The sequence below is a fragment of the Glycine soja genome, chromosome 18 (assembly GCF_004193775.1).
Source record: "Glycine soja cultivar W05 chromosome 18, ASM419377v2, whole genome shotgun sequence".
Taxonomy (NCBI): Eukaryota; Viridiplantae; Streptophyta; class Magnoliopsida; order Fabales; family Fabaceae; genus Glycine; species Glycine soja.
In genome coordinates, this window is record NC_041019.1 from 34,732,534 (window position 1) to 34,745,002 (window position 12,469).

The 12,469-nt window shown below is 33.4% G+C and overlaps 1 protein-coding gene across 3 annotated transcripts; it reads left to right on the forward strand.

Moving 5' to 3' along the window:
• Window positions 1-283: 283 nt before the first annotated feature.
• LOC114395868 lies at window positions 284-8,328 on the forward strand. Of its 3 annotated transcripts, XM_028357736.1 has the most exons (7): window positions 284-1,338; window positions 1,503-1,782; window positions 1,975-2,042; window positions 2,182-2,249; window positions 5,772-7,265; window positions 7,367-7,766; window positions 7,869-8,328. In XM_028357736.1, exons 4-7 carry the CDS (start codon window positions 2,182-2,184, stop codon window positions 8,058-8,060), a joined length of 2,154 nt encoding a protein of 717 aa, XP_028213537.1. In that variant the 5' UTR covers window positions 284-1,338; window positions 1,503-1,782; window positions 1,975-2,042; the 3' UTR covers window positions 8,061-8,328. The 3 variants fall into 3 exon arrangements, 2 of the variants coding, with proteins under 2 accessions (XP_028213537.1, XP_028213536.1); XM_028357735.1 differs by lacking the exon at window positions 1,975-2,042 and having other exon boundaries at window positions 1,501-1,782; XR_003663131.1 differs by lacking the exons at window positions 5,772-7,265; window positions 7,367-7,766; window positions 7,869-8,328 and having other exon boundaries at window positions 1,501-1,782; window positions 2,182-3,544.
• The last annotated feature ends 4,141 nt before the right edge of the window (window positions 8,329-12,469 follow it).

Sequence of the window (12,469 nt, forward strand, 5' to 3'; positions counted from 1 at the left end):
TAATCACTGCCTCCATTTTTATGCATCTTTATCTCCTTCCACCTGGAACATGGTCCATGAGTGTGTCGTCAGGGAACATAATTGCTTAAAAGTGAATAAGAGTGGAAGATCAAGCTTGACTTCACAAGAAATAGATGCCATTGCCATGTATATTATAATTTAAAAGTAATGAATAAAGTGTAGCAGTTCTCACCTTTGCAGTTCCCATCAGCATCCATTGTGCGTCTTCTCTTGCGTATATATTAAACCCATAGGTTGCTATATATCAAGCTCTTAGCTCTAGAAGGCTAGCTCATATTTTTTCACTTCATTCTTTTGAACTAGCTAGCTTCCTTAGGTTTTGCATTCACTTCTCTGCTATAGGCCATTGTTCTTATGGTAGGTATACCACTATCAGAATTATTTCTCTGTTCCACAAAAAAAAAAAAAAAAAAAAAAAGAAGCTTGGATTTCATGCTTTTCTGCGTGTTGTTTTTATATGACATATTCATGTTTTCTTATCTTACCCATTTATATACCAGTTTTAAAATTTCCACATTTTCATTTTGTTCTTTTTTTATTCGGCGAGCACGGTACTTACTGTCTTGTAGCATCGCATTCTTTAAGGGACTTCTTATTGTGGAGACTGGAGACATAGAAATTGTTCTCATGCATTAAGAGTTACAAATTACAATGAATATATTATTCAATGAAGCATGCTTTTATAGTTAGATAAATACTTTTATTTGCATGCTTGATTATGGAAAATGTTAAAGAGATTGAACGTGTCATGTCATACAAGATGCAGCAAAGAATATATCAATTTCCTATAAGGAAATACCTGAACAATAACTATCTGGCAATATTGTATATGCTATTACCTCAGTCCTTGAATCACGCATCATATTAATGGCAGCAACCTCAATTATGTTGGCTAGCTCTGCACCAACCATTCCATCAGTCATACTTGCAACAGCCATGTAATCCATGACGTTGGGGTTTTTGATCTTGTTCCTCATTTGACATATTTTTTTGGTACGTCGATGTTTTTTTAAAAAAATTGTTGAAAGAATCATGTTTGGCTCATGTGGCTGGTAGTGTGAAGGCCAGATAATGAGTACTAACGTGGAATGTTGGAAATCCGTGTTGGGTGGCTTTGATGTGTTAAAGATTGATGCTTTGAGGGTTTGGGGGTGACTGGGCGTCAAATCTAACAGCGACACGGCAGGTTCCGATGTCCGGTCATGTGGGGCATTGATGACTATAGATAGCGAGACAACGTCTTTTGCTCATCCCCACAGCACACCAAACGAGTCATTTGGAGTTTGGTTTTGCACACTCTGCTCTTCTTTGCTTCCAGTGAGTGTTCTTTCTTCTAAATAACTCATTAATTTGCACTTGCTGCTTCTGGTTCATCACCCTTCTATTCTTTGTTTTCTTTCTTAAACCTAAACATTCTTTTGTCCTATCTAGACCATTGTGGTTATGGATCTGACTTTTATTTATATTTTTTATGATAAGAGGATTGCTGGCATGACTTGAATGGAGTTGAAGATGAGGTGGCATGAGGGTACAAGTAATGAAGAACTCGTGTAGCAGTCTTAATGATCTTGTTAAACTATCCTATTGGTACAACTTCGGAAAGTGATAGCAAAACTTCAAGAACTATCAAACAATCTCCAGGGCTTACTTTTAGAGGCAGTTCACTTTGCTAGTTATTCTGGAGCATTGGCTAATCCACTTTTGGCTTTTGAATCAGCACTGAACACATTAAATAGCTCCCTTTTAGAGGAATTTGTTGCTGTAAGATTTGCTATCCTTTTTTATAATGCATGAAAGCTATTGTTATTAATTGTTCAAAACTAAATTTCTAACAATCAGTAGTTGTTTACATGTCCTGTGTTGGAACTGAACTCATATTAATAAGAGTTTGCTTTTCACCTTTCAAAAAAAATTCTAACAATCGATTTGATTATCTGAATGTTGTACATACAGCTATTGCTTTTGAAGTGCCTAGTGGCTTAAAAAAAGAGAAAGAAGCTATTGTTTTGACTGTTCTATAGGTACTCGATTTGTGTGAGTCATTCTGATTTCAAGAGATATCATGTCTATGAATTTGTATATTTTTCTTTTGTTGGCATTCATGCACAAGAAAAGGAGGAAAGAAACAATTGAATAGAAGTAATATTTCTGAGTGTGCAGATGCTTATGGGAAGAGGTGGATCGTTCTCAGCTAGAGGGCCTGGAAAAAGGGATGCACTCAAGGCTGTGTAAGTTTTACCTATATCTTCTAACATATACCTGACTTTGGTCAATGATTTGATTTTCTTTTTTGCTAGGCATCAATGATTTGATTTACCTTTGCCATTATATTTTGTATTTATAAACTTTTCCCATTTGAGAAAAGTTTACTCTTTTCTTGGTTATATGAAGTCAATTTCACGATTTTTTGTTCATAGTATATCATCTTTGATTCTTTAACTTGTGCTTATGTGCAATGGAATCCAATTCTTCGTGTCTTGAATGAACATCAACAGATTCATTCTTTTTCTGCATTCAATAGTCTCTTCAACAATACTAGGTTATTTGGCATATATGTAAGCACAATAAGGCACAATCTTTGTTGAACATAGATGTACTGTGATGCCTCTTTTTTACTGTTTTTTTGAGTTTTTTTATTCATTGAAATGTTGGATTAGTGTGTCTAGAAAAATAACTTGTATGAAGCATCTAATATTTCATTCAACGCAATTTAGTTTATGCCTTTAATTAGATCTATTATTTATCTCTTCATTTCAATGCAGAACTAAGAATGTGGACGAATTTACCTCAAGACTTTTAGATATTCATTCTAAGATGCTACAGATTAACAAAAAAGAGGTTAAGTGCATACTAGTAGTAGGCCATTTGAACCTCCAATGGTAATAAGAAAGTATCAGCATTAGTGCCTACTCTAGTTGTTATTCGTTTTAAATATCATTTCATAAGAACTCTTTATGCTTGTATTTTAGTTGCAAGGGACAGAGTGGAAATATTTTAGAACATGACTTCATGTTTGTTTTTAGAGAAACATTACATAGAAAACAGAAATCCTATATAAAAAAATCTTTATTCCAGAAAAAGATTGAGCGTAAAGATTTAAAGTTTTCCATATCTTCATATTCCTCTTTTCTGATAAAGTGAGTCAAAGGAATCTTTGCTGGTATTGATTTTTATCTGGAAACTATTACCTGAACAATTGCTTAAAAATGCCACTAGGTTGATACTACAATTTTGGTTCTTAATGATGATAGAGAAAAGGAATTGCCTTATATTGCTAGCATGGGTATATATGTTGTTAGCAAAAATGTGATGTTAGACCAACTCCATAAGAAGTTTCCTGGTGCAAATGACTTTGGTAGTGAAGTGATTCCTGGTGCTACTTCTATTGGAATGTGGGTATGTGTTCCTTTTGGTTATTGTCACAACCTACTCTTCGACGGGAGGGCGAGGCGAAATAAAAAAAGTGTGTCTTCTCATGAAGAAAACGCATGGAGTCGCCACCAACGTTTATTCGAGAAAAACATTAGAAAAACCAAAAAGAGGTTTTTGGATTTTGAAAATAAGGGTTCGGGAGTTGTTTACACATAGGGAAGGTATTAGCACCTCACGCGCCTGTCACAAGGGATGGCAACCTTTAATTGAGTATGCAAAACATGAATTCAAAATTGTATATTTTCCCTTTTTATATTTTTTTATTTTTTTAGGGTCGATAAGGGGTGTTGCCCTTGCTCCTACGTATCCTCAGGTGCGATGAGAAATGTAGACCTACGTAGTTCTTTAAGTCTGAACGTTTGTGTGTTACATTGATTTTATGTTTTTTGAAAGATTGATTTTAATTGCGAACAAAAGTCGTTTAAGGCGTTGGACCTAGAAATGATGTTTTAAACTTTGAAAAGCGGAGAGAATCGTTAAGGCATTGGATCTTGAAATGATCCCAAGTGATGTTTAATGAAAAGCATAGAGAAACATTGAGGCATTAGACCTTGAAATGATCTCAAGTGATATTTGATGAAATGAAGAAGTTTATGAGTTGGTTTTATTTTGGTTTTGCTTATTAACCTTTAATCTTTTTTTAAAGATAACTTGCGGCACTAATGAACGGTTAAAACTTACTTTACAAGAAGAAAATGAGATTACTGATGATAGAAGAAGGAGATGAAGATGCATAAAACAAGAAGGGGACCCCTAAGGATGCATAGATCGCATTCAAATCCTTAAAACAAAAACTAACCGGATGACGAACGAAGAACAATGTAAAAGTTGATTACGGTCGTAATTCGATAGCACCTCGACCTCGTTTTTCTCTTCTTTCTTCTTCCTCTCAATTTCTCTCAATGCTGGACCTTGGAACCCTTCACTCAGCCTCCCTTACACCTATTTATAGCAAAAGATGGCATTAGGGGTCATGGTAGCTCCCCCAGGCAAGTTGTTGCTTCAACCTGAAGTAACCTTGCTCGCTCAGGCGAACTCAGCTCGCCCATGTGAGCTAGTTACTTCACCCCTAAGCTATTTGGGGGCCCAGGTGAGCCAGGATTCAAAAAAAGGCTTAAAATGACCTTTTTGCCCTCCCTTTTGGGTATTTTTCGTATTCTTTACCGAAACATCGAATGATCCTTCGTCTTGCGCGGTAACTAGTGTCGAACAACTCAATTCGGCTAGCGAGGATCAAAAGATCAACAAACGATAGTTCCCAAACGAAATTAGGGTATGACCATGGTTGTCAAACTCTAGAGTCAACTCGGTAGTAAACTCATTTTTGAGCAAACTCGGAGCAGACTCGGTGGACTCGGAGTGGACTCGCGAGTCTGGTCCGAGTTGCGCGAGTTTAGTTGAAAAAAAAAATCCCACGAAAGGGCGTCGTTTTTGCTGTGACTGGTTTAGGGATTTGCTTCCCTTCGTGCTTGCTCGTGCATTTTTTCTTTCTCCCTCAAAACCTCACACTGTCACACAGTCACCCTCACCCCATAGGAGAGTTGGAGGAGTTTCTCAGAGCCTTAGAGTTAAAGGACAACCTTGTTCTGTTGGAAGCCACAACACGTGACAGCAGATGATGTGCGACGCGGCGGTGTGCGGTGGTCCACGACGGTAGCAGACAACCAGACAACCTTGTTCATTTGGAAGCCGCGAGTCCCAACTCCCACGAGCCCGAGGTCCACGACAAGCACAACCCACGTAAGAATTTCTGAAATTTCATGGTGTTAGGCATAGGCTGAGGCTGATATCGAATGAATCACTTGGATTTCTAAAATTTCATAGAATTTCTAAATTAAATCACTTGAATTTGAATGAATCCAAATTAGTATTTCTGTATTTGCTTCTGTTAGGAAAGAGGATCGAGGTCAGCCACAAGCTAAACCAAGACCTCTATAAGTTGCTGAATCCAAATTTGGATCTCCTACTTCATATATTTTGAGCTTATTTGCATATATTACTGCAAGTCTGCAACAAATTTATATCTAAGCTACTGTAAAAAAATTAATTAATTAGGTTTTTTCATAAATCTTTACTTGAATAGTTTATTGTTTCCCTTCCCACATTTGATATATAGCAACTTAAATAAGGAAACAATTATAAAAATAACCTAAGCAAGCAGGCAATGAGTACTCATATTATGTTTGGATTATGTGGCTGATTCTATTCCTTTGAGCAGTAATTGCTAATTGGTTATTACTTACTTGCTACTTGCTGCTAATTCTATTGCTACTTGCTAATTGTTGTTGCTACTTGCTGCTAATTTTGTTCCATTTTAGTATGTCTGGGACTGGGAGTGGGAATGGATCAGATTCATCAAATGCCAATACAGGCACATCCATAGGTGCAGCAAGCAGAAGCAAAAATGCTCCAGGAAATAGGATTGATATTGGGTGGAAGCATGGGACAAATGTTTTAGGGAATGGTAAAAAAGTTAAGTGCAACTACTGCTCAAAGATCAACAATGGGGGAATTTTTAGATTTAAGCGTCATCTTGCTGGGACTAGATGGGATTCTGAACCTTGTGCTTCAGTGCTTGAAGAAGTTAAGATGCTTATGATGAATGTTATTGCAAAGGTTGCTAATGCATCAGAGAAGAGAAGAAAGTTGAACAGTATTCATGAAGAAGGTACTGAGGGAGTGGAAGTGGAGTCAAATAGTAGTCAAAGTGGAATACAATGGAAAGGGATGCTTGCATTCAAAGGAAGAGGAAAAGCAAAATTTGTTCAGGCTAGTGGTGGTGAGGGAGTTCAAGCAACTTTAAATCAGTTATATAAAAAAGGTGACAAAGATAAAGTTGATGATCAATGTGCTGAATTTTGGTACACAAGTGCCATTCCATTCAATGTTATTAAAAATCCAACTTTTGCAAAATTTTGTGACATGGTTGGGAGATATGGGGTTAGCTATAAACCTCCATCATATCATGATATCAGAGAGAAGCTTTTGAAAAGAGCAGTGACCAAAACTGATGTAATGCTTCAAGAATTTAGGGATGAGTGGAAGAAAACTGGTTGCTCAATTATGTCTGATGGGTGGACCGATAAAAAAAGACGTTCAATTTGTAATTTTTTGGTGAACAGTCCAAAAGGGACTATATTTCTTTATTCATTGGATACCTCAGACATCTCAAAAACAACTGACAAAGTGTTGAAGATGTTGGATGATGTAGTGGATTTTGTTGGAGAGGAGAATGTAGTGCAGGTGATAACTGATAATGTTGCAAATTACAAAGCAGCTGGAGAATTGTTGATGCATAAACGAGAGAATTTGTATTGGACCCCATGTGTTGCTCATTGCATTGATTTAATATTTGAAGATTTTGAGAAACATTTGAAGGTTCATCAGACTACTATAACGAAGGGAAGAAGGATCACCACCTACATTTATGGTAGAACAATGTTGATTAGCATCATGAAGAAGTTCACAAATGGAAGAGACTTGATTAGGCCTGGTATGACTAGATTTGCCACAGCTTATTTAACTTTAGCTTGCCTTCATGAATTTAAAGCATCATTAATGAGCATGTTTAGCTCTGAAGAGTGGAAAACAAGCAAGTTTGGAACTTCACAAGAGGGAAGAAAAGTACAGAATATGGCTTTGGATAGTCGATTTTGGAATAACGTAACCATGTGCCTCAAAGTTGCTGCCCTTCTTATGGTGGTCCTTCGATTGGTGGATTCAGATGTAAAACCCGCCATGGGTTTCATATATGAGGAGATGGAAAATGCAAAAGAGAAGATAAAATGCAACTTTAATAACACCAAGAAAAGGTATAATTTCTAAACTTTCTTAGATTTAAAATTTGTTTGTGTATTATTTTAAGTTTTAACTATTTCTAATATAGCATATTTGATATCTATTTACTATGTAGCTATGAGCCTGTTTGGAAAATTATTGATGAGAGGTGGGATCATCAGCTTCACAGGCCTTTGCATGCAGCTGCATATTATCTTAATCCTCACCTGCACTATGAACCTACTTTCAGACATGATGACCCTCAAGTGAAAGAAGGGTTGCACATGTGTATGAGAAGATTGGTCAAGGATGTTGCAGAAAGGAAAAAAATTAATTTGCAACTTGTTGAGTTTCATTTTGCTAGAGGGCTTTTCTCTATGGAAGAGGCAAAGGACAGTAGAAAAATCATGCAACCTGGAGAATGGTGGGAGATGTTTGGTGATGGAACTCCAGAACTGAGGAGATTTGCTATTCGTGTTTTGAGCTTGACTTGTAGCTCTTCTGGGTGTGAGCGTAATTGGAGCTCATTTGAAATGGTAATTCAATTGAACCTTATGACTTTATTTTATTTGTTTGATAATTTTACTTATTTGGTTTACTCGTTTAGATAGTAATTAAAATTTGATTTTTAATTATAGGTTCATACAAAGAGAAGAAATCGATTACAACAAAAGAAAATGAATGACTTGGTTTATGTCATGTATAACTTGAAGTTAAAAAGTAAACAAAATAGAAAAAGTATTGCTCTTCCATTTGATGAGATTGAATCTGACAATGAATGGATAACTGAAGAGGGATATAATGATGAGGATGAGCAACCTCAAGCTTAAGGTCATGGTGACAATGTTGAATTAGTGGGAGATGTTGGAGGAAGTTCAAATGATCCAATTGTAGATGCTTTTGATCTAGATAATTTAATTTTCTTGGAACCTAATGATGATGATAAACAGTCTGAGGAAGACCTTGATGATGATGGAGATGGTGATGAAAGTGATGATATTCATGGAGATGATCCTATTAGAGGATTGGACATGCTTCTTTGAAGACATTTGTGCTTTTTTTAATTATTTAAATGCTTTAATTTTGAACACTTATGTTTTGTAATAGACTAATATGATGAACTATGAACTATGAGCTTATTGTCATTTGTTTGCAAATTGGTGCATTTTGAATATATTTACTTATCCATTTTTTTTTCGAAGTAGACTCTTACGAGTCTACGAGTCGAGTTTACGAGTCGACTCGTAGAGCTCTCACGAGTCTGCGTAGACTCTCGATATTGATAACCTTGGGTATGACAGTTATTTAATATTACGAAAACTTTCCTCAATTCACCTATCTTTTTTAATTTAAATTTAATAAATAGAAATTAGAAAAACTCATGACCTGATGCATGCTATAAATTTTTTTTTTTACTATAATCACATTGGGGTTACCTTATGCATGCTATAAATTAAAACTCATGACCTAATGCATAATATCTAAATTTTGATCCTAACAAATTTTTCACTTACAATTATTAACTATTATATAATTCTCCATAAAATTAAAGAGAGAAAAAGAGCAAAGCAAGAAAGAAATAATTAAGGAAGGATATAGCAAGCCAATCAGGAAAAAAACTTGAAAGGCAATGCATTTCTACAGCATGATATTTTCTTAACATTAGTATTATTTAAACTTTGATATTTATTCTTGCTTCATGGTTACTCTTAAGTCTAAATCCTATCTTTGTTGATCTGATAAGCACTTTTGGAAACTTAGAGAGTACAACCGAATGGCTAGAAGTAGTTTTCAACATCATTGTGCTGACCACGCCTTCTTCTTGTCACTATGTTCATTGGAAACATCAAGGTAAACACAATTAGCCAGGCTATAAAAATAAGTGCAAATCCAAACTAATAATTAATCAATCACATTCATTTCAGTTCATTCATTATTTCTGAATATTAATTCTGGAATTTTTATTTTCAGTGTATGCTTATAAACTCATGATGTTTTTTGCAGGTAATTGGCCATCAGAAGATGTTCTTGCTCAATATTGCTTGTCACATGCAGATATATTCAGGTTTAACCGTTTGAAAACTGTATTTTGTTTTTTCTTGGAGATTTTATTCTGGGTATAGGTAGCATCTTTTCACTATTACCTTTTGTTGGTATAATTTTTTTTTTTATTTTTTTATCATTGGTATGCATTTAAATTCTCCTATACGTTTGTGGACTACTTTTAGAGTCCATTAAAAATGCATAGTCCATTTTAAGAAAATTGAAACTATTTACTAAACCCTCTATATTTGTTAATTAAGGAATGGAAGCGAAGCAACAAGCACTGGCAGAGAGAAGTTCACCCGTGGAAAAAATGAACTATAGGAACCAGGAGAAGAAGAAGCAATTAACAAGTGACCAATTGAAAGCAAGGAAGCAGTTTGTTAATCAAATGAGGTTGCAATTGGCATTGAATTCCTTTACATGTATCCAAAAGTGATTATTAATCTCAGCTTTCAAATTCCTCCATTGAAATGAAAACGGTTCTAAGATCAATGTGTGATGCGCAAGCTATGGCAGGATGTAGAAAGTAGGGCATATTTTATTGAAGAGCTTGAAAAAAGAACTGGTCAGATATCCTGCTAGTTTTCCTTTATCAAAGTTAGTATGGTAATGTTCTACATTGCATAAATCATGTCGTGGAATGTATTATGTTTTGTTATTGTGAAGTGTGAATTGTACCTCGCCTTGTTTGCTGGTGTGTTTATTTTTAAATTTTAGTTGTCCTCTTAGGATATCAATAAGGCAATATAGTTCATCTGATTTCAGGGTCAATCTGTTGTTTCTGTTGATGATGCATTGAAAGTTACAGCCTGCAGGTAACTTTCTTATGGTTGTTGTCATTTTGGTTGCTGGATTAGAATTTGACTGTGAATATTTTTTTACCTTAGGCTGTTGTTCGCTTATTTTCAGGGAACAACATAAGAAGTTGTTTATCCTTGAGATGAAACTAGCTACAACTAGACAGGGAAGGTTTTGTTCCAAAACATGTTCCAAGAAATGATGGATGACAACCTTTGGTTGGATAAAGAACCTAGAGGAAATCTTGCAAAAGCATTTCAAGGTAGAATTAAATTTTGTTGTTTAGTTTCTACTTTTTGTGATCATTAGCTGCTACTGAATAATCATGATTATTAGGTGTTCCATTATTGTTTTTGGTGTTTCTTCGGTTTTATCATTTCCAATATTATATCTGAATGAAATATGACCAATAATTGGGCTTAGGATGCATTCCTTGTGAATTCAGAACTCAAGTTTTGACAATTAGGTGTTGATCACTTCTTAATTTCAAACAATCCTCTAGTCTTTAATAGCCTCTTTTTTTTTACCTATTTATGTGGTTTTATAGTTTATTCTGGTTTATAAATGTCAACATGACTACTTATGTGTTCAAGCAGTCACATTAATAATTTGGTTCCAAAATAGGTGTGGAAGGTGGAAGAACAAGCAACTTGAACACTTGTATGATTCACTTCAACAGGAATTTAATGTCATATCCAAGGAAAAGCAGAAGCTCAAGCAAGAGGTAGGTTAAATATATACAATAGTTTTTATTCTAATTATTTCAAAGGTGCCTTCTTATCTTGAGGTATGTAAAAAAAAACACTACTATTTACAGATAAGTTCCCCCTAAGGTTGGACTTTTGTTTCAAAAGTTGTATTTATACACAAATACCAAGATGCCTTTGGAATGCATGAAAAAGAGTTGAGAGAGGGAAATGAATGAATTTTTTTATAAAAAAAATTATTAATTTAAAAAAATATATATTCTAAGACGATTCTTTAGAAAAATCATCTTAGAATCTTTAATTTTTAATTTATTTTTAAATACACATTCTAAGACTATTATTTACCTTAAAACTGTCTTAGATTATTGACCTTCTAAGATGGTTACCATCTTAAAATTCTCAATTTTTAATTTTTTTTTTAAAAAAAGACATTCTAAGACGGTTCTCTGAAAAATCGTCTTAAAATGACAATTTTCTTAAAACACCGTCTTAGAATTCTCAAATATATTCAAACTTTTTTTAAAAAAAAAAACATTCTAAGATAGTTTTCTAAAAAATCGTCTTAGAAAGTCTATCCTTCTAAGACGATTTGTAACTAAAAATCATCTTAGAATGATACCTTTTTTTTAGGACGGTTTTTATGAAACTGCCGTAGAAAGTGAAAACTTTCTTGACGTTGGTTACAATGACGGTTAATAACCATCGTAGTAAGTGTCTATTAATCGACGTAAAATAGCTTTTTTCTAATAGTACTATTAGTAAATGAATTTTTATTTGGTTCATATCAATTTTACTAAAATGTATTATTTTATATTTTTGGTTTCATTAAAATGTTGACTTACATTTAAAATAAATATCAAGAAAAATTAAAGTTATTAACTATTCAATACCTATAACTATTAATTTTCATTAACTTTTTTTGTTAATAATAATACCTATTACTATTAATAAAAAAATACCACTAAACTTTTTGTCGGTGAAGAAAAATAGCTAATTAACAAAAATATTTTAAATGAAACTTGATACCATTAAGTTCATTCAATTACCTATTACTATTAATAAGAAAATGATTACCTTTTTTCAAAGGAAAGAAAAGAAAAAAATTACCTTATTAATAATTTGAATCTACTTAATTTTTTTAATAAAGATTTAACAAATTTGAAATTAAAAAAAATACGTGTCAGAAATGCAAAAATTACTATTAGTGATTAATACAAAGCTAATAAGGAAAGAAATTTCATAATGAATGATGCACGTAAAACATAAATGCAGAAATTACTGCCCACACATATGTACAAAATGAGTAATTTTTTTTATTCATGATGACTAATTTTAAAAAAAATGAAATTATTAAAAAGTTACTCGACATAAATATATATATATATGCAAATAAAAGGTTAACATATTAAATTAAAGAAATTGATAGGAAGATGAAGACAATAATTATTAGAAAAACCACCATACATAATTTAATGCATTTGACTGAAATTTTAAATAAATAAATAATGAAGACATAAATATATTAAATATGATTATATTTCAAAATATTGTAGCCCTTGACCCTAATTAAAATCCTTATTTCTAATTAATAATTTAATATAATTTGTGTTAACTAAACAATTATATAATTACTATTAATAAGAAAAAAATTTAAAAGGAAAGAAAAACTAATTTAATGCATTGTTAAT